A 26,828-nucleotide genomic window follows, 5' to 3' on the forward strand; every position below is an offset into this window, starting at 1 on the left:
TGCAGACGCTTGACCTCAGACCCATTGTTTGAGCAGGTTTCAAGCAGCTCAGCACAAACAAGGGCGAGCTCCAGCTCTGACCAGGGACCAGGTCCCTCTCCTGGTGCCAGGGGGAAACTGTCCCAGGAAGTACAGGGTACCCTGTGAAATTTAAATTTTAGACACACCCCTGATTATGCAATACTGGAACATGGCTAGAGAAACCATTGATGATTTATCGGAAAGTCCTGTTCAGTAACACAAGGCAGCACTTGATGGGTTTTTTTAGGGGGATGAGAGAGAAAGTGGGAGTCGGTCCTGGTGCACCGGAGGCGGCCGTGGATTGGACAGGGAGGCACGGAGGGAAGAGATGGCAGCCTCCCTGCCCTGCGGCCTTCGGGGGCCTGGAGGGGAGTGAGAGCTCTGCTGCTGCTCCTTCCTAAGGCCTCGGTGAAGATGCTCAGCGGGCCCACTCCTGTGGGGGTGCCGAAGGGGATCCCCACCCGACCGCCCGACCTCCAGGCAGCCTGGGAGAAGGCCGCTCCCTCCCCTCCTCCCACATCTGGCATCTTCCTGGGAGAGGAGCTGGGGGGGGGGGGGCAGGGTGTGTCCTCCCTCAATTTGGCAGCTTCAGAGCTGGTGTGAAGTTGCCACAGAGACAAAAGAGAAAAAGTATTTGCTTTCTCTAGTTTGTTTTCTACATCAGACCACTAGCCACAGCCGGACACGGAAGCCGATACCTGGACCCAACTGGCTGAGGTTCACACACAATACCACGTTCAACCGCGGGTGCTGGAAACTCGGGGCTTCTGGGATCTCAGCCGACTTCACCCTGTGCCTTCCCCGCCCCTCCACACCCCCAATCTTGAGGTCTCCAACCTGGCCTAGCACCCTGGGAAAAGCAAACAAGCTTATTGATCACCTAGTTCAGCATTTCTTCCTTAACACAGGCAAGGGAGTGGAGGGGTGGCCTGGGCCAAAGCCCCCTCCCTTCCTCAGATTCAGGGGAGCCAGCCTGCACCGCTGGACCTCTGCTCCCTGCTTCCTACCGAGCCCCAGCCTTTCGGCTCCCCAGTGCCAATCTTCCTGCCACGCGCCAAGTGCGCGCACGGGCTCTCAACCCACCCCCGAGTGCCCGTCCACTGAAGTTCACCCTCCTGGGCTGACCCGCTGACCTCCGTGCCTCCGTGAGCAACTCCCCTCATGCACCCTCCCCCCAAGACACCTGCTCAGATTTTAGGGTTCTGTTCAGGGAGCTCGCTTCTGTGGACATCCCTGACCCCTGCCCCCACCCACACGGAGTTCTCCAGGCCCAACACCTGCCCTGTTGCCCTCCCGGCCGCCGGCGGCTCCCGGCGCCCCTGCTGCTGCCGTCTGGGGCACCCTCCCAGTTAGATGCATTCCTCTGAGCTCCCACCGGCCCACGCTCAGGGAGCTGTGGGTGTTTCACAGTAGCCGGTTCTTCGCAGGATGAAGCAAAGCTACAGGATCGTAGCTGGAAAACTATGGCCCGTGGGCCACATCCGGCCCACAGCCTGGCTTTTGTAAGTTTTATGGGAACGCACCGGGCTTGTTCCTTCTGGATCATCTGTGATGGCTTTGTGGTCCCACGACAAACTCAAGAGGTCGTGAAAGAGATACCGCCCACAAAGCTGAAAACACTGTCTGGCCTTCTCCCAACATGCTGGCCGACCTGGAAGTTCATAGGGACGGTGTCTGTCTTGCCCTTGAAGATAAGAGTCACTGGCTCTTATTTTCTTCATCCACACATACTATGAATGAATGATACATCTTCTCCCAGTAGAAAAGAGGTTAAAATCTAGGGCAAAAAAAAATGTGGTGGAAGTACGGGGTCTTCAGGGAGGAGCCAAAGGGTTTGGAGCCGGGCACAGGAGCCCCAGAGCGAACGCGAAACCTCCACCCCCTGGATGGGAGAAGAGCACGGGTCTGGCTTCAGAAGGAGCTGGGGACTGCGGTGAGAGGCCCCCCCCCGCCCCTGTTCCTCTCCAGCACGGGAGCCGAGGTGTGGGAAGGCCAGCACTGGAGGGGAAGCCAGCCAGCCAGCCTCCACTGCCCTGCTTGTTTATTCAGTGGAGCGATCTCTAGCCATTTGGTCTTGGTAGAGAGTGTGTCCTCGTCTGGTCTTCGTTCTGTTGCTGGCCCCATGTACCCTGTGCACCGACCCTCCGGTGGGGTCCCTCCCCCAGGACAGCTTCCGGGAGTCCAGGACGGGCAACACGGCCCTCACTGGTGCCGGGCGAGTGCCCAGCTTGGTCCCCTGCCTGCGGTCCTGATGCCGCTTGCGAATGAGATGGAGGTCTTCGGTACCTTGAGCTCTGGAAGTTTCTGTAGCATTGCTAAGGGCGGGGGGGAGAGGGAGGGAGGGAGGCAAATATCAACAGCCCATGGCTGTTACTGGGTGGTTATCGGTGTGCTGTTGATCGCTGGCAGGAAGGTGTGTGCAAGGTGTCACCCTTTGGCTCTGGGGATGTGGTGGGGTGCCCGCATGGTCACGGCCTGACTCTAGTGTTGCAGATTCACAAGTCAAGGTCCTCTGCCCTTAGAAAGCCCTCCACCCAGACATGGAGGGCAGCAGGTCAACGGGGAATTCCGTAAGACCCGGGGAATCGGCGTCATCACGCGCCTGACTCTAAACCTTAGGCCCGGGTTCTGGCCTGTGCTGGCCCCTGCTGAGCGTCTGCAGATTCTCCACCTGCAAAATGAAAAACAAGGTCAGCTGGCGCGCTGGGCTCGCACACAGCAAACGCAGACGACTCCGAGGCGGTGCACGCACACCTTATACCGACTCACTGGAGACATGATTCACGCGCCCCTTTGTTTTTCTGGGACACATTCCAGAAGGGCGTGTGGCCGTGTAGAGGAGGAGGTGAGCAACCTGTGGGCCGTAAGTCTCCATAGCTAAGCCTCCTGAAGTACGGGTGACCTCGCCCATCCTGAGACCAGAGGTCACTCCTGGACCCAGGGGGCGGTGTGCAGAGGCTGCCGGGACTCCCCGAGCACGGAGAGGGCTGCCCTGGCCCGGACACGCCGTCCCTGGAAGTCCTCGCCCGACCTGACTGGGCGACGATCGCTCTGAACCAGAACGTAGCACTTCTCATCTGCCTGTTTTCTCAACTTCTAATCTGGTTTTCCAGGTGAGGAGTTAAAGAATCCCCGGGAGTGTTATCAGTCTAGTTTGAGATTCACTGATTACCTGCCAGGAAATAAGCTCTGAGTACCTCAGGAAGAAGATTAGATGTAAGATGGGCTAGTAGATATGTGGACAGATGGACAGCAATAGACCAAGGGATATCAATGACAGAGATACATACAAATAAATGCATATCCCTAAGTACGCACAAGGAAATAGCTCTGTAGATGTAAGGAGGAAGATGCAAGGTAGGATTCCAAAATGCAAGCAGAAGAAGATATGACTGAGGAAAAAGAATAAAGGGCTAGCAGCCACGTGGGCCAGGGACTCTATGAGGACGCCTTCGGCTGTGTCATGACGGGCCTGAATTCTGCCGGGGAAGGGGTCCTCGCCCCTCGTGTCAAGTAAGACAAGGACCCAGAGGGATCAAGCACTTTGCCAAAGCTGTGCTGCCAGCGGCCACGGCCCTGGTCTCCACCCAGCAAACACCCCATCCATCGGCCCCAGCTCTGAGCTGCCTTTGTTACTCTTGAGCCTTTGTTTTGTGTGAGAACTGAGAGCCCTTAGAAATTCTCAGAATAGCCCCAACCACTGTGGTTCACAAAGAATCTGACATCATCCCCTTTCTGGCCACCTTTGGTTCCCAGGTGAAAGCGAGGCCTCTGGCCATGGAGGGCGAGGGCGTTCTTGGCCAGCGTCCAATCCCTGCCAGCCAGCGCAGAATGCTGAGCCTGGCCAGGTTCACGGTGTGGGCCAAGCCACGGCTTTCACCGCAGCTCGGCGAGCTCCCTCCTGCCTCCCTCCTGCCTCTCTCCTGCCTCACACTCCCCAGTTCCAGGGGTGGGGGGGAGGGGGCTGTGCAGGAGCCTGGGGCATTGGGCCATAGCTGTGCCCCGCATGTCCTCAGTCTGCGGCCCTCCCTGGCTCTGTGTTCCCAGGGTGTCGGCCAGGCCTCCAGGGAACTCTACCCACGAGGCTGGAGCTGCGAGTGAGTTTTGGGGCCACTAGCTATGAGGGGAGGCTGGAGACATAACCACAGCTCCACTCATCACGGGGGAGAAAGCTCCCCCCTCTGAGGTGCGCCTAGAGGGAGGTGGGAGTCCTCCCGGGGGGCCTGGCTGGTGGAGAGGGGGGCGCAGGGGGACATGGGGTACGGGAGGAGCGGCAGGACCGGGGAAGTTTGGTCCCCTCTTCCCGGGCTGCTCTCTTGAGTCTCTCTGGCATGTATGCAGAGAGACTCTCTGCATTTCTCTCTGCATCTCTCTCTCCATTTATGCACTCGGTGTCTCTTTCTGAAACTTGCCGGTCTGGAAAGCGCGGGGCCCCGGGCGTCTTAACAAGGTGCTGTCTTTCCGCCAGTCTTGAGGATGCACAGCCAGGATCCGTGTCTGAGACGTGAGCAAGCTCTGGGCTTCGGGCTGCGAGGCGGAAGACCACCGGGATGACGGCGTGGCTTTCCCCTGCTCACTCTGTCCTGGGTGCCGGCCAGAGCAGATGCCCCAAGAGCAGCACCTGGCAGAGAGGGCGGGGCCTCCCTTCCCTGGGCCCCAGGGGTCCCAGATCTCAGGGGTAATTCCTAGCTGGGACCTGAGGCAGGACCCAGCAAGGATGCAGAGGAGGAGGCGCAGAGACATGAACTTAGAATGGGGGGAGACGGGATTCCCAGGGCCTGGGGCTTGTCAGGGCCCCACCCAGGGAGGAGCTGCCGGGCTCCGCCCACCGGCCCCACTGCAGCTGGGTCAGCCGCACTGCCTTCCCGCCATCAGAGTGGCTGGGTGCACCCTCCCAGAGGTCAGGGCTGCCGGAGGAGGATGGGCTGCCTGGATAGCCTGCCTGGAGGCCCCGAGCGCCTGCTCTGACCCACTCCAGCTGCTCCCGGTAAGAGACCTCCACGCTGGCCTCTGGTGGCCTAGGGAGGGGAGGAAAGGAGGCCAGCCTGCAGGGACTGCCCACAGCACGGAGGAAGGGAAGGGAGCTAGAATTTGCTGAGCCATTTCCCTGCCTTGGGTTTTTACCACGGTGCGATTCCCCCCTTTAAAGTGGAGGAAAGTAAGGCTCCGGGAGACATAGTACCACCGCAGAGCAAGTGGCAACCTGAATGGTTGACACCAGCCTCCACGGCCCACCGAGCCGCAGACGGGAGCAGCCGGGCACCCCTCACCGCGGCCCGGCATCCCGCCCCCCCCCCACTGTCCTGTCCCCGGGAGGCCCAGGGCTCCAGCGCCCCATTCAGATCCCCCGCCAGCTCCCCACAAGTGACTGACTGCCTTGAGGAATGGGCAGGGTGGGGAGGAGGCCAGGGCGTGGCACCTTCACCCGCCGCAGCCACCTTGCATTTCAGAGACAGAGAGGGGAGAGCAGCGCCCAGGTCTCCGGGCAGCACGGTCACCCGGGCCCGCCGCACCCTCCCGGGCTGCATGGCAGGTCTGCCCTCACTCTGGAGGGCAGCGCAGGCTTGCCCGCACTTGAGCTGAGGGCTCGCTGTGTGGGAGTGGGGATCCGGAGCTCCCCACGGGGCACACGGAGGCAGCAGGAGGAGGAGAGTGGGTGGTTATGCGCCGTTCTTTATTCCCATCCATCAGAGGGGAACACTGAGGCTGTTCAGCCCTATGGAGATGTGGGTATCTGAGCGCAAGCGGCCATGAGCCTCCAGGGAAAGTCCCCGTGCCCAGCAGAGGCTGGAGTGGCCGGGCAGCAGGGAGGTGGCTTCCCGGACACCACCCCGGTAGCTCAGGGTTTCCACCGATGCCTTCTGTAAGGACTGCGTCCTAAGGGAAGGCCTAGCTTCCCACCAGGTAGGCGCAGAGGAAAATCGCTGGGGACTGGCTTCTCAGCCCGTGGGTGGTTGGCCCAAGCCTTGCTCGCTACTGGGTGCACTGTGGAACAGCACTCCACCCAGGGCCAGGCTGGGGACCTGGGGTAGAGCCGGGGACATCCCCTCCAGTGTGGGGACCTTTGTGCCTTGCCCTAGGAACAGGGGCAGAGCCCGGGGCCATCCCCATTGGTTTAAGGACCCAGGTCCCTCTTTCTGGGTGCAGGGCAAAGAGCAGGGACTTGGAGGACAAAGATTCAAAGTGTGGCCACTGAACTGCATGGTGACCTGGGCCAAACCCCCGCAGATCTGAGATTCCTCCCCTGCACCACAGCACCCTGAGAAGGGAATGTAATTACGCATCAACACTGCACCCAGCACCCGGCACCCAGCACCCGGCAGGCATTTAGAAGACTTTCCAGCAGAGCAAGCAGAGAAGAATGGGCCAGGCTTCTGAGCCAGAGACCCCTCAGGAGAGGTTCTGAAGCCCACAGCCCAACCTCTCTCCATGCGGCGGGGGGGCGGGGGGTGGATTTGGCCACAGGGAAAGCCTATCCTGACAGCTCCCCAGCTGACAGACCAGGAGCAGTTAGCTGCTGGAAGTACAAGAACAATCCCAAATGAATCCAAGCCAATTAATTCAGTCCAGACTAGGAAGCAGCCGCAGAGCAGGCAGGAGGCAGGCGGGGAAGGTAGAGCAGAGGAGAGCAGGCTTCCAGCTCTTTCCCCAAACTCTCCAGGGCCCACCGCTCCTTGTCCAGATGGCCAGCACCGTGCACTCTTCCCTCTGGCCCTAGCCCTTCCTCCCCAGGTAGAGTTGCTTGTGTACTCACTTTCTGGCCTGGCTCCAGAGCCAGCAGGTTAAGGGGTCCTGTGGTTCAAACTTGCCTCCGGCCCCCATGCAGGATGGCCGTCTGCTGCAGAGGAGGAGTGTGTTCAACCTTTTAACCACTCAGTGCAGAGATGGGGGCACAGGAGCCTCTGGAACTTGGTGCTGGGACCAGGGCAAGGACAGGGGGGCAGAAGGAACAAAAAAAGAAAAACCTTGAAGACCTATAAGAGCTGGTTTATGTCCAAAGACGCCCACTGTTGGTTTGGTTACAGAAAGTCTTCGGAGACTATGTTCATAACTAGGCCACATATAAATGTTGGTACTGAATGGCAGGAGATGATGGCTGGCTTGCAGGCATTGAGGAGAGCGAGGCAGGTCTATGTGAAGGGACACGGAAAGGTGTTGCTGATTCTGGAAGAATGGGGTGGGGGTGGGGCAGTGACTGAGAGGCCGCAGGTCAGCGTTCAAGCCGGCCTCTGATTCCGGTGTGGCCTTCGAATGTGTCTGTCCTCTGAGAGCGAGGTTTGCCACCCCCACCACACACACACACACACACACACACACACACACACACACACACAACGAGAATGGTTGTAACTACTTCAGAGGTGCTTATCTCAACAAACATGCACAAAGTATTAAACAACAACGAAAACCCACATAGCCTACACCCCAATTCTGTTTTTTTTTCTTTATGTAGAAATATATACTTATTTGTGGATAAAGCGATAGGTACCCCTGAGGTCTGAGACTAGAGGAAAGAATAGTGGGAGGGAGTCCAGCACCGTAGCTCACATCTATAACCCTAGGCTGAGATGGATTATGATTCAAAGACAGCTGGGGCAGAAAAGTACATGAGATGCCATCTCCAAAATAACCACCAAAAATTCAGGATTCAGGATGGACACGTGGCTCAAATGATATGCATAGCCTTTAGCAAAAAAAGCTAAGGGACAGTGCTCTGGCCCTGAATTCAAGCATTAGCACAAAAAGAAAGAAAAGGAAGGGAGGGAGGGAGGGAGGGAGGAAGGGAGGGATGGGGGGGGAGGGAGGAAAGAAGGAAGGAAGCTGGCTTGCTGAGTCGAGCAGGAGTTGGGGGTACCAGAACAAAGGCAGGGTAAGGACAGCCTTGGGGTGCCCCAAGTACGTAGAGCAGGGTTCTGATGATGGATTGACAGTAGAACCCTCCAAATGTCCCCAGACCCGGAGGCACAGGGGGTCAGGGCCCGGGGAGGAGGTGTGCGCCCGCCGGTGCCTCCACAGAGGAGCTGGGCCAGGCAGGGCGCCCGGCCCGCCCCCCTCACCTGGCCCTCTGTCTCCCCAGGTGATTGCTCCGCGGACCCACGCTGTCTGAACAGCTCCTCGCCATGAGCCACAGACTCCTCTTGGCCTTTGTGTGCCTCCATCTCCTCTCGCCAAGGTGAGCGCTGCTCCCCAGGGGTCGAAGGCCTCTGTGGATGGCTGTGGTGGGAGGGACAGCACATGGCAAAGCCAGGTCCAGTCCTTCCCTCCCCGAGAGCACCAGAACAATACGACGTTTTTTTCTATTAGTTGTACTGAGAGAATAAATGTTTCCAAAGTGGAGCCCCCTTGGGGCTTTGACAAGGTGCTTGGAGGTTGGCCACACATTTTGGCAGATGGCAAATGGGTAGTAAGAAGGAGAGGCAAAGTCATGAGCTACCAGCAGATTTCTCCTTAGGAGAGGGCACCCAAGTTCAAGCTCATTCACACCTGAGCAAGCTGAGACCGCCACGCCCGCCCGTTGTCTTTTCCAGGATGTGCGTCCAGGGCAGCCAGTTCCACACGGAGGCCAGCAGGGGCGACAAGCTTTCCCTGCCTGGCTTCGAGAACCTCACAGCGGGCTACAACAAATTTCTCAGGCCCAATTTTGGCGGTAGGTTATCCTTTGCCACCAGGACTTCAATTTCAAAAGGACAGGAGCAGAGACCAAAGGCCTCCGAGGGCTGGGGGGGGTTCGGGAGACACCTGCTCCTGCTCTGCAGCCTGAGTTAGGGATTGGGAGCAAGGGAGGAGGACCTGGGCCAATGGGTTTTCACGCCACCCCAGAGAAAGCATTGCAGTCCATTCTCAGGGTAAACGTGTCCTCTCCCCCACGGACGAGGGGAGAGCCTCTGCCAACCCAGTCCCATGGCTAAGACTGTGTAGCTGGGCAGAAAAGTCTGTGAGGGCCCATCTCCAGTGAGTCAGCAAAATGTCGGGGGGCGGGGGGAGGGACAAACAGACAGAGATAGACAAGGAGAGAGAGACAGAGACAGAGACAGGGAGACAGGGAGACAGAGAGACAGAGAGACAGAGAGACAGAGAGACAGAGAGACAGAGACAGAGACAGAGAGAGACAGAGAGACAGAGACAGAGACAGAGACAGAGAGACAGAGAGGGAGAGAGAGAGAAAGGCCCTGCGATTAGGCCCCCCAAAAGCAGGTACACTATATACCAGGCTTGTTCCTGAGAAGAGGAAGGTAAATTAACTTTTTACACTTTACAGTTCTGCATGATCCCAGTTTTTGTAGCAAGTTAGTATTGTGTCCTGCTTCACGTTTTTGTCTCCACTGCGGTGAGGGCTGTCCGTATAGGGGCACGGAGGCAGAGGTGGCTGGCTGCGGGGGGAAACACCGGGGTCTGTGTTGCCATGTAAGTCTCTGTTTCTTCATTTCCAGGAGCCCCAGTTCACATAGCACTGACTTTGGACATCGCAAGCATCTCCAGCATTTCAGAGAGCAACATGGTAAGGCCCTCCCTCCGTGCCAGCCAAGGCTCCCTTTCCTCGTGCTTAACGGGGAAATGCTTCTGGGTCACTCAAAAACCAGGACGAAAGGTTTCCAGCCTCCTGTATCTGGACTGACAGAGGCCGGAGCACTGTCTCCCAAGTCAGGACCGCAGGTCTTACAGGCATGTTTTCTGATGATCAGAAAACAGATTCAGAGGCCAGGAGGAGAGAATCCAGAAAACGAAGTGGGTGCATTAGTGAGGGAGAAAAGCCTCAGTCCCTCAGAGTCCTTCAGAGCCAGGGAAAGCTGATGAGCGCTGTCCTTCAGAGAGGGGGACAGCTGATGAGAGCTGTCACTCAACCTAGTGACTTCCCTACGAGAACACATACACCAGAGACAAGGCCACACTAACGGCCATCTGCCGGAAGGACCTGCTGTGCATGCCGGCTGACTCTGGGCATCACCCACTGAACCCTCTGGGGAGGCCCTTCTGGTGTCTGTCCCTGTGAGCCTTATGCCACCTGGGTCAAGGGCCTGTTCCCACTCCCACGGCGGTGGGGGTCATTGGGGGTAACTGCCCACAATACAGCCACTCTCCCATGCCTGTGTTCTCCTGGTCTAAGCAGGGGGAAGGGAAAACTGGACCCCTTACCTTCCGATTTTGGCATCCACCCCCCTGCCCACCAGGACTACACGGCCACCATCTACCTCCGCCAGCGCTGGACAGACCCGCGGCTGGTATTTGAGGGCAACAAGAGCTTCACGCTGGACGCCCGCCTCGTGGAGTTCCTCTGGGTGCCAGACACGTACATCGTTGAGTCCAAGAAGTCCTTTCTCCACGAGGTCACTGTGAGAAACAGGCTCATCCGCCTCTTCTCCAACGGCACGGTCCTGTATGCACTCAGGTGAGTGTTTATCTGAGTGTGCTCAGGTGAGTGAGTGGTTACCTGTGTGCACTCAGGTGAGTGTTCATCTGTGTACTCTCAGGTGAGTGAGTGGTTACTGTGTGTGCTCAGCTGAGTGTTCATCTGTGTACTCTCAGGTGAGTAAGTGGTTACTGTGTGCACTCAGGTGAGTGTTCATCTGTGTATTCTCAGGTGAGTGAGTGGTTACTGTGTGTGCTCAGGTGAGTGTTCATCTGTGTACTCTCAGGTGAGTGAGTGGTTACTGTGTGCACTCAGGTGAGTGTTCATCTGTATACTCTCAGGTGAGTGGTTACTGTGTGCACTCAGGTGAGTGTTCATCTGTGTACTCTCAGGTGAGTGAGTGGTTACTGTGTGCACTCAGGTGAGGTCATCTGTGTACTCTCAGGTGAGTGAGTGGTTACTGTGTGCACTCAGGTGAGGTCATCTGTGTACTCTCAGGTGAGTGAGTAGTTACTGTGTGCACTCAGGTGAGTGGTCATCTGTATACTCTCAGGTGAGTAAGTGGTTACTGTGTGCACTCAGGTGAGTGGTCATCTGTGTATTCTCAGGTGAGTGAGTGGTTACTGTGTGTGCTCAGGTGAGTGTTCATCTGTGTATTCTCAGGTGAGTGAGTGGTTACTGTGTGTGCTCAGGTGAGTGTTCATCTGTATACTCTCAGGTGAGTGAGTGGTTACTGTGTGCACTCAGGTGAGTGTTCATCTGCGTACTCTCAGGTGAGTGTTCATCTGTGTACTCTCAGGTGAGTGTTCATCTGTGTACTCTCAGGTGAGTGTTCATCTGTGTACTCTCAGGTGAGTGTTCATCTGTGTACTCTCAGGTGAGTGAGTGGTTACTGTGTGCACTCAGGTGAGTGTTCATCTGTGTACTCTCAGGTGAGTGAGTGGTCATCTGTGTACTCTCAGGTGAGTGAGTGGTTACTGTGTGCACTCAGGTGAGTGTTCATCTGTGTACTCTTAGGTGAGTGAGTGGTTACTGTGTGCACTCAGGTGCGTGTTCATCTGTGTACTCTCAGGTGAGTGAGTGGTTACTGTGTGCACTCAGGTGAGTGTTCATCTGTGTACTCTCAGGTGAGTGAGTGGTTACTGTGTGCACTCAGGTGAGTGTTCATCTGTATACTCTCAGGTGAGTGGTTACTGTGTGCACTCAGGTGAGTGTTCATCTGTGTACTCTCAGGTGAGTGAGTGGTTACTGTGTGTGCTCAGCTGAGTGTTCATCTGTGTACTCTCAGGTGAGTGAGTGGTTACTGTGTGCACTCAGGTGAGTGTTCATCTGTGTACTCTTAGGTGAGTGAGTGGTTACTGTGTGCACTCAGGTGCGTGTTCATCTGTGTACTCTCAGGTGAGTGAGTGGTTACTGTGTGCACTCAGGTGAGTGTTCATCTGTATACTCTCAGGTGAGTGGTTACTGTGTGCACTCAGGTGAGTGTTCATCTGTGTACTCTCAGGTGAGTGAGTGGTTACTGTGTGTGCTCAGCTGAGTGTTCATCTGTGTACTCTCAGGTGAGTAAGTGGTTACTGTGTGCACTCAGGTGAGTGTTCATCTGTGTACTCTTAGGTGAGTGAGTGGTTACTGTGTGCACTCAGGTGCGTGTTCATCTGTGTACTCTCAGGTGAGTGAGTGGTTACTGTGTGCACTCAGGTGAGTGTTCATCTGTGTACTCTCAGGTGAGTGAGTGGTTACTGTGTGCACTCAGGTGAGTGTTCATCTGTGTACTCTCAGGTGAGTGAGTGGTTACTGTGTGCACTCAGGTGAGTGTTCATCTGTGTACTCTCAGGTGAGTGAGTGGTTACTGTGTGCACTCAGGTGAGTGTTCATCTGTGTACTCTAAGGTGAGTGAGTGGTCATCTGTGTATTCTCAGGTGAGTGAGTGGTTACTGTGTGCACTCAGGTGAGTGTTCATCTGTGTACTCTCAGGTGAGTGAGTGGTTACTGTGTGCACTCAGGTGAGTGTTCATCTGTGTACTCTAAGGTGAGTGAGTGGTCATCTGTGTATTCTCAGGTGAGTGAGTGGTTACTGTGTGCACTCAGGTGCGTGTTCATCTGTGTACTCTCAGGTGAGTGAGTGGTTACTGTGTGCACTCAGGTGAGTGTTCATCTGTATACTCTCAGGTGAGTGGTTACTGTGTGCACTCAGGTGAGTGTTCATCTGTGTACTCTCAGGTGAGTGAGTGGTTACTGTGTGTGCTCAGCTGAGTGTTCATCTGTGTACTCTCAGGTGAGTGAGTGGTTACTGTGTGCACTCAGGTGAGTGTTCATCTGTGTACTCTTAGGTGAGTGAGTGGTTACTGTGTGCACTCAGGTGCGTGTTCATCTGTGTACTCTCAGGTGAGTGAGTGGTTACTGTGTGCACTCAGGTGAGTGTTCATCTGTATACTCTCAGGTGAGTGGTTACTGTGTGCACTCAGGTGAGTGTTCATCTGTGTACTCTCAGGTGAGTGAGTGGTTACTGTGTGTGCTCAGCTGAGTGTTCATCTGTGTACTCTCAGGTGAGTAAGTGGTTACTGTGTGCACTCAGGTGAGTGGTCATCTGTGTATTCTCAGGTGAGTGAGTGGTTACTGTGTGTGCTCAGGTGAGTGTTCATCTGTGTATTCTCAGGTGAGTGAGTGGTTACTGTGTGTGCTCAGGTGAGTGTTCATCTGTATACTCTCAGGTGAGTGAGTGGTTACTGTGTGCACTCAGGTGAGTGTTCATCTGCGTACTCTCAGGTGAGTGTTCATCTGTGTACTCTCAGGTGAGTGTTCATCTGTGTACTCTCAGGTGAGTGTTCATCTGTGTACTCTCAGGTGAGTGTTCATCTGTGTACTCTCAGGTGAGTGAGTGGTTACTGTGTGCACTCAGGTGAGTGTTCATCTGTGTACTCTCAGGTGAGTGAGTGGTCATCTGTGTACTCTCAGGTGAGTGAGTGGTTACTGTGTGCACTCAGGTGAGTGTTCATCTGTGTACTCTTAGGTGAGTGAGTGGTTACTGTGTGCACTCAGGTGCGTGTTCATCTGTGTACTCTCAGGTGAGTGAGTGGTTACTGTGTGCACTCAGGTGAGTGTTCATCTGTATACTCTCAGGTGAGTGGTTACTGTGTGCACTCAGGTGAGTGTTCATCTGTGTACTCTCAGGTGAGTGAGTGGTTACTGTGTGTGCTCAGCTGAGTGTTCATCTGTGTACTCTCAGGTGAGTGAGTGGTTACTGTGTGCACTCAGGTGAGTGTTCATCTGTGTATTCTCAGGTGAGTGAGTGGTTACTGTGTGCACTCAGGTGCGTGTTCATCTGTATACTCTCAGGTGAGTGAGTGGTTACTGTGTGCACTCAGGTGAGGTCATCTGTGTACTCTCAGGTGAGTGAGTGGTTACTGTGTGCACTCAGGTGAGTGTTCATCTGTGTACTCTAAGGTGAGTGAGTGGTCATCTGTGTATTCTCAGGTGAGTGAGTGGTTACTGTGTGCACTCAGGTGCGTGTTCATCTGTAAACTCTCAGGTGAGTGAGTGGTTACTGTGTGTGCTCAGCTGAGTGTTCATCTGTGTACTCTCAGGTGAGTGAGTGGTTACTGTGTGCACTCAGGTGAGTGTTCATCTGTGTATTCTCAGGTGAGTGAGTGGTTACTGTGTGTGCTCAGGTGAGTGTTCATCTGTGTACTCTCAGGTGAGTGAGTGGTTACTGTGTGTGCTCAGGTGCGTGTTCATCTGTATACTCTCAGGTGAGTGAGTGGTTACTGTGTGCACTCAGGTGAGGTCATCTGTGTACTCTCAGGTGAGTGAGTGGTTACTGTGTGCACTCAGGTGAGTGTTCATCTGTGTACTCTCAGGTGAGTGAGTGGTTACTGTGTGTGCTCAGGTGAGTGTTCATCTGTGTATTCTCAGGTGAGTGAGTGGTTACTGTGTGTGCTCAGCTGAGTGTTCATCTGTGTACTCTCAGGTGAGTGAGTGGTTACTGTGTGCACTCAGGTGCGTGTTCATCTGTATACTCTCAGGTGAGTGAGTGGTTACTGTGTGCACTCAGGTGAGGTCATCTGTGTACTCTCAGGTGAGTAAGTGGTTACTGTGTGTGCTGAGGTGAGTGTTCATCTGTATACTCTCAGGTGAGTGAGTGGTTACCTGTGTGAACTCAGGTGAGGTCATCTGTGTACTCTCAGGTGAGTGAGTGGTTACCTGTGTGCACTCAGGTGAGTGTTCATCTGTGTACTCTCAGGTGAGTGAGTGGTCATCTGTGTATTCTCAGGTGATTGAGTGGTTACTGTGTGTGCTCAGGTGAGTGTTCATCTGTGTATTCTCAGGTGAGTGAGTGGTTACTGTGTGCACTCAGGTGAGTGTTCATCTGTGTACTCTCAGGTGAGTGAGTGGTTACTGTGTGTGCTCAGGTGAGTGTTCATCTGTGTACTCTCAGGTGAGTGAGTGGTTACTGTGTGCACTCAGGTGCGTGTTCATCTGTAAACTCTCAGGTGAGTGAGTGGTTACTGTGTGTGCTCAGCTGAGTGTTCATCTGTGTACTCTCAGGTGAGTGAGTGGTTACTGTGTGTGCTCAGGTGAGTGTTCATCTGTGTACTCTCAGGTGAGTGAGTGGTTACTGTGTGTGCTCAGGTGCGTGTTCATCTGTATACTCTCAGGTGAGTGAGTGGTTACTGTGTGCACTCAGGTGAGGTCATCTGTGTACTCTCAGGTGAGTGAGTGGTTACTGTGTGCACTCAGGTGAGTGTTCATCTGTGTACTCTCAGGTGAGTGAGTGGTTACTGTGTGTGCTCAGGTGAGTGTTCATCTGTGTATTCTCAGGTGAGTGAGTGGTTACTGTGTGTGCTCAGCTGAGTGTTCATCTGTGTACTCTCAGGTGAGTGAGTGGTTACTGTGTGCACTCAGGTGCGTGTTCATCTGTATACTCTCAGGTGAGTGAGTGGTTACTGTGTGCACTCAGGTGAGGTCATCTGTGTACTCTCAGGTGAGTAAGTGGTTACTGTGTGTGCTGAGGTGAGTGTTCATCTGTATACTCTCAGGTGAGTGAGTGGTTACCTGTGTGAACTCAGGTGAGGTCATCTGTGTACTCTCAGGTGAGTGAGTGGTTACCTGTGTGCACTCAGGTGAGTGTTCATCTGTGTACTCTCAGGTGAGTGAGTGGTCATCTGTGTATTCTCAGGTGATTGAGTGGTTACTGTGTGTGCTCAGGTGAGTGTTCATCTGTGTATTCTCAGGTGAGTGAGTGGTTACTGTGTGCACTCAGGTGAGTGTTCATCTGTGTACTCTCAGGTGAGTGAGTGGTTACTGTGTGTGCTCAGGTGAGTGTTCATCTGTGTACTCTCAGGTGAGTGAGTGGTTACTGTGTGCACTCAGGTGAGTGTTCATCTGTGTACTCTAAGGTGAGTGAGTGGTCATCTGTGTATTCTCAGGTGAGTGAGTGGTTACTGTGTGCACTCAGGTGAGTGTTCATCTGTGTACTCTCAGGTGAGTGAGTGGTTACTGTGTGCACTCAGGTGAGTGTTCATCTGTGTACTCTAAGGTGAGTGAGTGGTCATCTGTGTATTCTCAGGTGAGTGAGTGGTTACTGTGTGCACTCAGGTGAGTGTTCATCTGTGTACTCTCAGGTGAGTGGTTACTGTGTGCACTCAGGTGAGTGTTCATCTGTGTACTCTCAGGTGAGTGAGTGGTTACTGTGTGCACTCAGGTGAGTGTTCATCTGTGTACTCTCAGGTGAGTGAGTGGTTACTGTGTGCACTCAGGTGAGTGATCATCTGTGTACTCTCAGGTGAGTGAGTGGTTACTGTGTGCACTCAGGTGCGTGTTCATCTGTATACTCTCAGGTGAGTGAGTGGTTACTGTGTGCACTCAGGTGAGTGTTCATCTGTGTATTCTCAGGTGAGTGAGTGGTTACTGTGTGCACTCAGGTGAGTGGTTATCTGTGTACTCTCAGGTGAGTGTTCATCTGTGTATTCTCAGGTGAGTGAGTAGTTACTGTGTGCACTCAGGTGAGTGTTCATCTGTGTACTCTCAGGTGAGTGAGTGGTTACTGTGTGCACTCAGGTGAGGTCATCTGTATACTCTCAGGTGAGTGGTTACTGTGTGCACTCAGGTGAGTGGCTACCTGAGGCGTCAAGAAGGCTCAGATGCCTTGGGTAGTTCTGGCCAGTTCCTAAGTGGCCACTGTGCCCTCCACTTCTCCTGCCCCTGCCCTCTTAGATCCTGCCCTGTGGCTTGTCTGGGGGCACAAAGAAGAATCCTGAAGCCACAGGCTCACCTCGTCCCCTCCCAAGCCCTGAGGCCTGAAGCGCCTCCACTGCTGGCAGGGCCCTGGTTGGCTGGAAGAGGGCGTGCGGCAGCCCTTAGGGCTGGCCTCGGTGTGCCAGGCGTGTGTGCACCACCTCCTCAGAAGCCTGGGGAAGAGACTGGAGTCCAACATGAGTGTGGCCAGTGTTTACACCCAAGGAGGAGCCAGAAGTTATCAGACAATCAGCAGAATTTCTAGGCTCTCCTCTAGCTCTCAAACCTCCCTAGAGCAGCCCTTACATCAGCTTCTTTCAAGAAACCTCCTAGGCCTCTACCTCGACCCAGCTCCAACCAATGCTCATGTTCCATTTACCTGTGGTCCCGCAGCACGCATGTGTGCATACATGCTCATGAGTGTGCACATGCACATCTTATGTAAAGGTGCACGTGCGTGTGTGTGCATTCATGTTCATAGGTGCACATGTGCATATCCTGTATAAGTGTGTATGTGTGTGCCTGTGTGTGCATGTTCATATGTGTACATGCATCCTCGTATACGAATGTGCACCTGTGTGTATTGCACGTGTGTGCCGTGTATATGCATGTTTGTGCGTGTGCACATGCATGTCCTATGTAAATGTGCACCTGCGTGTATGTGCGTGTGTACACACGTGCACGTGTTGCGAGCATGTGTGTCCCTGTGTGGCCACCTGTTTCTCAGCATGCCGCACCGTCTGTGTGAGACTGTGAAGGGCTGGAATGGTTGGCAGCTAGGCTCTGGAGTCAGGGCAGTCGGGACACGAGCCCCTTCTCTGTCCTCAGCACGCCTGTGGCCCTCAGCTCATGCTCAGTGTTTCTTTTCTTAGAATCACAACAACTGTTACTTGTAACATGGACCTGTCTAAATACCCCATGGACACACAGACGTGCAAGCTGCAGCTGGAGAGCTGTGAGTACACACTGCGGCCGGCCGGCTCTGGCCGTGGATGAACGTGGCGCGCCCTGCGGCTGGGCTGGCGCAGACCTGTGGGCTAACGGCTGTAGTTAGAGCAGTCACAAGAGGACACGGCGGGGAAGCAGGGGCACTGGGCACTGGGCACTGGGCTTGGGTGAGGGGGCAGGGCACTGGGCACTGGGCACTGGGCTCGGGTGAGGGGGCAGGGCACTGGGCACTGGGCACTGGGCTTGGGTGAGGGGGCAGGGCACTGGGCACTGGGCACTGGGCTCAGGTGAGGGAACAGGGCACTGGGCACTGGGCTCAGGTGAGGGAGCAGGGCACTGGGCACTGGGCTCAGGTGAGGGACCAGGGCACTGGGCACTGGGTACTGGGCTCGGGTGAGGGAGCAGGGCACTGGGCACTGGGAACTTGGCTTGGGTGAGGGAGCAGGGGCACTGGGCACTGGGCACTGGTCACTGGGCTCGGGTGAGGGAGCAGGGCACTGGGCACGGGGCACTGGTCACTGGGCTCGGGTGAGGGAGCAGGGCACTGGGCACCGGGAACTGGGCTTGGGTGAGGGAGCAGGGCACTGGGCACTGGGCACTGGGCTCAAGTGAGGGGGCAGGGCACTGGGCACTGGGCTCAGGGGCTTGGGTGAGGGGGCAGGGCACTGGGCTCGGGTGAGGGAGCAGGGGCACTGGGCACTGAGCACTGGGCACTGGGCTCGGGTGAGATGGGGGGAGGACACCGGGCTGCTCATCCTCAGAGGGTGTGGTGGGGATGGGTCCTTCCGGAAGAGTTCCATAGCCATGATCTCCACCCAGGCCCCAGGCCCCAAATCTGACAAGGCCACGGGCCTGCACCAGCCACTTTTCCCTTCGCAGCAAACAGACCCAGAGTGTCACCTTGAATTCCGTAAAGCCTCAAAGCTTAAACAACAATTCTTAGTCCTTTTTCTAGTGCAAAAATCACTGTGGTTGCTAGAAGACCCCCTTTATGCCCTGTGAGGAAGCTGAGGGGCTGGGGTGGGGGTGAGGACCTCGGGAAAGACGTGCGGAATGAGATGATCTTAACTCGACATCACTGTGCTGCCCCTGCCCAAACAGCTGTCCCCACCACAAGACCAGCAGAAGTTCTTCTCGTGGCAAGCACTGCTACACCCACGTGCCCAGTGCTGCCAACCCCGTGAGCTAAGTCCCGCCTCCCCCTCGCAGTGACAGGCCCTGAGGCTGGGCCTGCGCTCCCTGCGCTCAGAGGAGCCGCCTGCAGCCGAAGCTGGTTCGAGCACCCCCAACCCAGACAGAGGCACCTGGGGCCTTCGTTCCAACGGCTTATCTATGCTCAGAGTTCTATATTTTTCCCAACTATGACATAAAGTGGCTTTTAAACAGTAATGTGGGGATTGTGGGAAGCTTCTCCCAACTCCTTGGCAGTTTCTCTGGTGCCTATTTAGTATCCTTATCTTCCCCAAATGGAGGCACGATGGGTTGCTTGCCCTGAACTCACCACGTCTCACAAGTGTTAAACACAACTGTGATGTGGTCATTGGTTTCCCAAATGTGTTCCTGTGCTGGCTCCTTTCTATTACGTAGGTCCAAGGCCAGCATCTTTCCTTTCCTGTGTCCCCAGAACATTATTTTGACTCATTCTAATATCTTAGTTCTACACCTTTTCCCTCGCAAGGCCCCGGCTGGCTGGCTGGGTTCCAGCAGATAGCCTCTTCATCTAGCAAACAACTAAGCGACTCTGCACTAGACACTGTGTGGCCGACACAAGTGGTGTGCCAGCCCTCAAGAAGTCCAAAAGGGTTCCCATCCTGAGAGGAACTGAGTCAGATGAGGTTGAAACTGACTTGGGACAAAGCATGGGACACGGAATCTGCTAAGCGCAGGAGTGAGAAAGAACATAGCAAAGGTTAGGGAGCAGCCAGGAGCAAGGTGGTGCCCAGTGGTAGGGCCTTCTCTACCATGTGCCAGGCCCTACTGTGTGCCAGGTCCTCAACAATAACAACACACACACACACACACACACACACACACACACACACACACACACACACACACCACTGACAGGTAAGAAATTACCTAATGCAAAGAAAGAAGCTGGTGGCTTACGTCGGTAGTCCTAGTTCCTTAGAAGGCTGCGGTCATGGTTCATGGCCAGTCCAGGTTAGAACAGCAACTCATGAGACTCTTTCTCAGTCAAGAGGCGGACATCGTTGTGTGCCCTGTCAACCTGACCATGATAGAAAAAAAATAGGACTATTGCTTAGCCACGTGCCTGAGGAGGGAAACACAACCCTATCTGAAAAATAACCAGTGCATTAAAGGACTGAAGGTGTGGTTCAAGTGGTAGAGCGCCTACCTAGCAAGCCTGAGGCCCTGAGTTCAAACCCCAGTGTTGCTTAAAAGTCAGTCAACTTAGGTAAAGTATAAAACAATCATGCCAGTAAACAGGCACCTGTATTGTGATCTGGGGTTTGCCAGTGCTGAGAAACCTTGGTATGTGTCAAATGAGCTCTTGGACCCTGTCTGACCATCTGCTCAGCTCCTTTATAAGCTGCTCTGAAATGTCCAGCAAACCCGGGCACTGATTACGGGACAATCGATTCGCAGAGACAGTTTATGAAGGCTTTGTGCAGAGACGCACGCCCTGGGGACCGCGCACCCTGCTCTCAGGACAAGCAGCGTCAGGCAAGCACAGCCACTGCGGGGAGAAGCCATTTTTCAAAAGTAGACATTTAATTAAAGACTCACACAGATTAATTATCTTATTGATTAAAGGCATGCAAAACCTTCTTGAAGCAATGCAGCCATTTAGTGGCAGAATAAAACTTAAGATTATCAGAGACGGAGCCATGTGAATCCTACGTGGTCGGAGCCATGGCCTGGGTTGTGCTGAGCTCACTCCAAGTCCCAGGAGCAAGATTCTCCCCAACGTCGGCACTCCGCGTGCACCAGGGCCGCCCCCAGTCCCCAGCAAGCAGAGGAAGCCGCAGTGAGGGGCAGCGGCAGCTGTTTGAGGACAGAAACCCGACTAAGGGATTTTTCTACACGCCAACCTCAAAAGAGATGATCGTTACGTGAAAGTCCCCCAGGCGCCGGTGCATCACAGGGGGGAGAGACCCCCCTCAAGACGCCGGCTTTGGCAAGCTCATGCTTATGCTTAACAAAACACCGGCCCGCCCTGCCATGTTGTTCCCAATGGCCTTTGAATAATGAAGCTGGTGGGGGTGTGTTTCAGAGCTGCTGTTTCTCAGTGCTGTTTCCAGCTCACTGTCTTGTTTTGTGACATGTTTGCAATCCACTTGCCAGAGACCTGTCCATCTGAGATGTACAATTCAAAGATTTCAGTAACCTTGTCAAGGTGTGCGGCCATCCGCCATCCTGCACAAGAGAACTTCCCACCCGTACCGGTCAGTGTGCAGGCTCCTCCCCTTCCAGCCTCCGGTTCCCAGGCACCGTGGGCCCATTTCCTGCTCTGTGAATCAGCCTTTCCCAAATATTTCCTACAGATGGAACCCATGCACTATGTGGTCTTTTGCATCTGGCTTTTTCTGCTTTGCAAAATGTTTGCAGCTTCATAAACCTGGTGAGTCATCGGACTCCGTTTCTTTGTGCTGCTGAGAAGTGTGCCTGTGTGTGTGTACTACGTACTTCTGTGTGTATATGCAATGCACGCTCACACGTGCGTATGCACATGCTACCTACACATACATGTATGCATGTTTGTGTGATATACACACACGTGTGTGAGTAACAGTATTCGTTAACCAGCTGGTGAACGTTTACTTTATTGCCACGTTTTGGCTACAATGCATAATGCTACGGTGAACATTTCACTGAGCTTGTCCTGAGGCTTGAACTCAAGGCCTTAGCTTTTTCACTCATGGTTAGCCCTGTGCCGCTTGAGCCTCAGTTCCACTTCCCCCTTTTTTTTTTTTTCTGGTTGATTGGAGATAAGTGTCATGGACTTTCCTGGCGAGGCTGGCTTCAAGCTGCCATCAGCAGATCTTAGCTGTTGAATAGCTAGGGTTACGGGTGTGAGTCAGCGGCGTCTGGCTGTGACTGTGGACATTTGTGTCCCAGTCTTTGTGTGAATAGGATTTCATTTCTCTTGGCAGATACCCAGGAGTAGAATTCTGGTGGGATGGTAAATTTAGTTTTAGGAGTGCTGGAATGCGTTGCTTCCCCCCCATCCCCCCCCCACCCCGCAGTCTCAGCATCTCTGCACCTTTGCTGCTTGCTGGCATCTTCCTCCTCACTGTTCTGATGAGGGTGAGGTGGCATCTTATCAGGCTCTGATTTGCATTTTTCTAATGATTAATGACGTGGAGGCTGTTTTCATATGCTCATTAGCTATTCACAGGTCTCCTCCAAGGATATTTTGAGGATTAATTGAGATGGTAATGCAGTATGGCACTCAGACAGTAATTGCTTGCTAAATGATAGACATGGCACCTATTATCATGGTCACCCCGGGCCACGGGTTAGAGTTTCCTGGGGTACAGTGCTGGATCTGCTTCCTGCCTTGCATCCTGAGAAAGCTTTGTCACTCCTCAGAGTCTGAGGTTTCCTGTAGAAAGAGGGCAAAACAAACCGGCAGCTCCTTGATTTTGAAATATAATGTCACACACACACACACACACACACACACACACACACACACACTGGCTGTCAGCTACATCTCAGGTTTCAGAGAGGTAAAGGAAAGGTCCATCTTCAATGGAAGAAATAGACATGCCCAGTATTGTGGGAACATCACAGAGATAAGGACAAAGAGACTGTAAATGTCTCGTGAGAGATGGCTGTGATCACCAGGGTCCTGCACAGAGCCAGCCCGGGCCGCGCTGCAGACGCGCTTGGTGCGGCTGGCTGAGGGGGTTGGGTCTGGGTTTTGCACGCATGCCGATACGCTCCCTGAACGGGCCTCGTGTGACCTCCCTGAGACCACCACCGTGCCTAGCCCACCTGGGAAGGCAGGCCAGTGTGCGGCCCTCGGCACACTGGCCAGCGCTCCATCTCGTTTGCCAGGGGGCTATGATGGAAGCGACGTGGAGTTCACCTGGCTGAGAGGCAACGATTCCGTGCGCGGCCTGGAGAACCTGCGGCTGGCCCAGTACACGGTGCAGCGGTACTTCACCTCAGTCACCACATCCCAGCAGGAGACAGGTAGGGCACCGGATGAGGTCCCAAAGGGGACCCTGGAATGCCCCTCCTCCACCTTACTGCTTGGGGTCCGGGCACCCCCAGAAGGACGGGGAGGGAAGAACTGAAATGGTCCTCTACTTACCTCCAGTGTTTTCTCACTCAAGCTCCGCCCCTCCCTCGCAGGCAACAGTCGTGCACACGAGAGTAGCTCTTCGCCACTGGTGGCAAGGACCACCAAGCACGGAACTCCTCCCTAGCGATCGCAAGCTGGGAGAGAGGGCTTTTCATCCTCCACCAATGTGGCGCCTCACAGACATTTTCTAAAAGGCTGACGTACCCACCAGCAGCTGGCATTTTCTTCTCACGTTATGTCACCCTTATTTTCACCCTACAAAACCGCCATGTGTTTTAGTTGAGCCTACATGGCATTAAACATGAGACGAGGCCCCTTTCACAGCTACAGAAAAATTCCAAACTAGTCCCACTCTGTGGGACCCAAGGCGTGGGCAGAAACCATCTGGGTCGCTCCTGGCCGAGTCCCTGGGCTTGGTGAACAGCAGTAGATGGAATCCCCCTCCGTCCCACACCCCTCCAGGAAGCCCTAGCCCTGCGCGAGCAGATGCGACTGACTCTGTCCCTCGTTTGCCTGTCAGGAAATTACACGCGACTGGTCTTGCAGTTTGAACTGCGGAGAAACGTTTTGTATTTCATCCTGGAAACCTATGTCCCTTCCACGTTCCTGGTGGTGCTGTCCTGGGTTTCTTTCTGGATCTCCCTGGACTCCGTGCCTGCAAGAACCTGCATTGGTAAGCATCTGAGTGGGCAGTGGGCTTCGTATTGAGGTTTGAACTCACAGCCTTGCACTTGCTAGACTGGTGTTCTGTCACTTGCGCCACGCCTCCGAGCCCTCCAAGAAGCTTGCTTTCTTCCTTCCTTTTTAGTTTCCATTACTTGGAGTTCATCTCTCGATCAGTATTATTTTATATTATCAGAGGCACATAGGCATTGTGCCTTTGTGTTCCTCTCCTCCTAAGAATATCCTGTATGTGAACGCCCGGAGTCCTGTGTCAACAGGATTAAACAAGGGTTTAATCACCATTGTTCTCATCAGTAGCCATAGGGAAATTTCAAGAACTGATCTCTTGAGAGACTCTTCTACAGAGAGAGAAAGAAAAAAGAAGACAGAGACAGAGAAAGACAACTTTAGGGGAAGTGTTTGGGGTTTTTTTTTTCTCTTACAGTTATGTTTTCTGTCTTACAGTGACAAGTAAGGGAGAAATGTGATTAGATGGCCCATTGTCAGTTATACTCTGTATTGCCCACCCCCATAGGAGAGCAACGGAGGTGAAATGTTTACAGAGCCACGTTGCTTCTGTCTATGCAGCGTAGACAGATCACCCGACCCATCCTCCGGAATGCGATCAGCTGCGTTTCCGAGTCCTGTCTTCACCTCACTGGCTCCCGAGTGGAGCCACAGCCAGGGGCAGGAGATGGGTCGTGGGGGCAAGCACAGGCATGTTGCCCTCCTGTTTTCCAGGGGTGACTACTGTGCTGTCGATGACCACGCTGATGATCGGCTCCCGCACGTCCCTGCCTAACACCAACTGCTTCATCAAGGCCATCGACGTGTACCTGGGCATCTGCTTCAGCTTCGTGTTCGGGGCCTTGCTGGAGTACGCCATCGCACACTACAGCTCCTTACAGCAGATGGCAGCCAAGGACAGGGTAAGCGCTTGTTTGTCTGCAATCTGTCACCTGCTGCGGCATACTGTCTGGATGTGAGCAGTGAGTTCCAGTGAGTCTCACCCGGGGCTCCCCAGTTGCCATGGGCCCCTTTATAAAGGGTTCTCAGCTGAGGGCCAGTGGCTTGCACCTGTCATCCTAGCTACTCAGGAGGCTGAGGTCTGAGGATCACAGTTCAAAGTCAGATGGGAAGGAAAGTCTATGAGACTCTTATCTCCAAATTAACCAGCAAAAAGCCAGAAGTGGAGCTGGGGCTTAAGTAGTAGAGCACTAGCCTTGAGTGGAAAAGCTCAGGGAGAATGCCCAGCCCTGAGTTCAAGTCCCTGACACACACACAAAAAAAGGAAGGGGCAAGGATGTTTCTCTTCACCATGTACAATGAGATACCAACACATTTAATTCTTTGGCAGAAAGTAACTGTTTCCCAGATGCAATATAAAATTATAACTGCAGGAACCAGCATGTGTAGCAAATTCCAATATCAAACCAAACATGATCAGTTGTTTGCAAATTTCAGACTAAGATTTAATCACTGTTTAGTTCTTTAGATAGCTACTAATTTACAAACGATTGGAAGAAATGAAATCATAAAATTTTTCTTGATTAGCACATTTTTTTCTGCTAATCAAGAGACTCACAGGGGAGCAGTCATTCTATACAGCAGTGGAAGGCCAAGGTCCAGATCTCTGATAATCATCAACATCATTATCATCATCATCATCGCTTATTGAGCACTTTCATGTGCCAAGACACAGTAACAAGCCTTTTGTAATATTCTAACCTTTCAGGCGCTTGTAACCATCCAGTGAGGCTAATCTCCATTTTTACAGTTGTGGAATCTGAGGAATCAAAAGGGCAGTGACTTACCCCAGAGACAGGTAGAACGAGGGGGGAAGGCCAAGATTTCTGCCTACAACTGTGTAGCCTCGAAATTCTGCCACCTCCCTTCCCCTCTCCTGCAGACGGCCATGGCCACACTGCGAACAGGCGGCCTTTACAACCGCGTGGAACCCTGGAGTCCTTTGGGAGCGAAGCTTGGTAGATGTCAGCGTATCACAGCTCATGCTTACGGGCAGGAAAAGGATAGGGATCTAACTCGTGAAATGTGCTGGGACTCGGAATACCCAAAGGAGCCACTGGCCCTACCCAAAGAGGAATGAGCATGCGGGCCGGACTGAAAGGAGTCTAAATTTGTTTATTTTGCTACCTGTTGGCTTTCAGAAGGGAAAGAAAGTTCAACTGTACCCCTCCCCCCAAGATCTAGATTTGCTAGATTAGGGAAAGAGATGGGATCTGAACTAGAGATAGCGGAATGCCCTTGTTCTGCTGGGTGACTGGTGGTAGGGGCCCTGTGGATTACCTGCTGTGGCCTCAATATCCGCCAACATCCACCTCTGTCATAGAAGGAGCACTTGGCATTTCACACACTGCTGCCTGTGCACCTGGAGTGGACGGTAAACGTCCCGCTCATTGGACACGCCACTGAGTTACAGACAGGGACCTGCAAGCCAGGCCGCGGGCTTCCATGCCAGCTGCCAGCCAGTGGCTAAGGTTCCGCCGCATTGCTAGTGGTTAGGCGTCTATGCTTTTCCTTATCTCAACATTCACTTCTTTGTTTTGCGTTGTCTGTGATGCAGGGGGCAGAGAAGGAGGTGGAGGAAGTCAACATCACCAACATCATCAACAGCTCCATCTCCAGCTTTAAACGGAAGATCAGCTTTGCCAGCATTGAGATTTCTGGTGACAATGTTGACTACAGCGACCTGACAATGAAAGCCGGTGACAAGTTTAAGGTCATCTTCCGGGAGAAAATCGGCAAGATTGCAGATTGTTTCACAATTCAAAACCCCAGCAATGTTGACCGATATTCCAAACTGCTATTTCCTTTGATTTTTATGCTGGCCAATGTATTTTACTGGGCATACTACATGTATTTTTGAGATGATGTTCGACTCCTTACATGCCACAGGCGTTTAGCAGAACGAGATGACAATGACGAGGTGGAGGCCATTCTAGGCCAAATGCGCAGCCCCGTCCAGTGGGCTTCAAAGTGGCTCCGATAGCGTTCGGCCATCGCTCTTCTCAGCCACCAATGTGGGCCTAGCATCACAGGGTCTCGTAACAGAAACCTCCCTCATCTCTGTGAGGGAGACCCGGTGCAGCCAGGATTACGGCCGGCCCGGCTGGGTGCCAGAGGCTCCCTGGTCTGCATTTACAGCTGAGAGCCTGGGCAGGACGCTTCACAAGTGCTGAGTGACGCTGGGGCGTCAGGGGTCACGTCCAAATTCATCATCCCGGCATTCACTAACTCTCTGCTGTGCTTGTGAAGTAGGGGGTTGCCTGTTTAGAGACTAACATTTTATACTCTTTGTTTTTAATTAAAATGAAA

At 53.8% G+C, this 26,828-nt stretch overlaps 1 protein-coding gene across 1 annotated transcript; it reads left to right on the plus strand.

Moving 5' to 3' along the window:
- The first annotated feature begins 4,868 nt into the window (after positions 1-4,868).
- LOC125341914 (gamma-aminobutyric acid type A receptor subunit pi) lies at positions 4,869-26,828 on the plus strand. Its single transcript, XM_048334043.1, has 10 exons — positions 4,869-5,008; positions 8,099-8,194; positions 8,550-8,668; positions 9,453-9,520; positions 10,191-10,408; positions 17,476-17,558; positions 22,580-22,717; positions 23,350-23,502; positions 24,234-24,421; positions 26,077-26,828. Exons 2-10 carry the CDS (start codon positions 8,142-8,144, stop codon positions 26,377-26,379), a joined length of 1,323 nt encoding a protein of 440 aa, XP_048190000.1. The 5' UTR covers positions 4,869-5,008; positions 8,099-8,141; the 3' UTR covers positions 26,380-26,828.

This window comes from Perognathus longimembris, chromosome 25, assembly GCF_023159225.1.
Source record: "Perognathus longimembris pacificus isolate PPM17 chromosome 25, ASM2315922v1, whole genome shotgun sequence".
NCBI classification, from domain to species: Eukaryota; Metazoa; Chordata; class Mammalia; order Rodentia; family Heteromyidae; genus Perognathus; species Perognathus longimembris.

What these genes read in the sequence shown, in the direction of transcription:
- LOC125341914 (XM_048334043.1), top strand. Translation starts at nt 8,142, where the DNA reads ATGAGCCACAGACTCCTCTTGGCCTTTGTGTGCCTCCATCTCCTCTCG. An exon ending in TCTCAGGCCCAATTTTGGCG is followed by an intron (nt 8,669 to 9,452) that starts GTAGGTTATCCT and finishes CTTCATTTCCAG; the next exon opens with GAGCCCCAGTTCACATAGCA. An exon ending in GCCTGCAAGAACCTGCATTG is followed by an intron (nt 23,503 to 24,233) that starts GTAAGCATCTGA and finishes CCTGTTTTCCAG; the next exon opens with GGGTGACTACTGTGCTGTCG.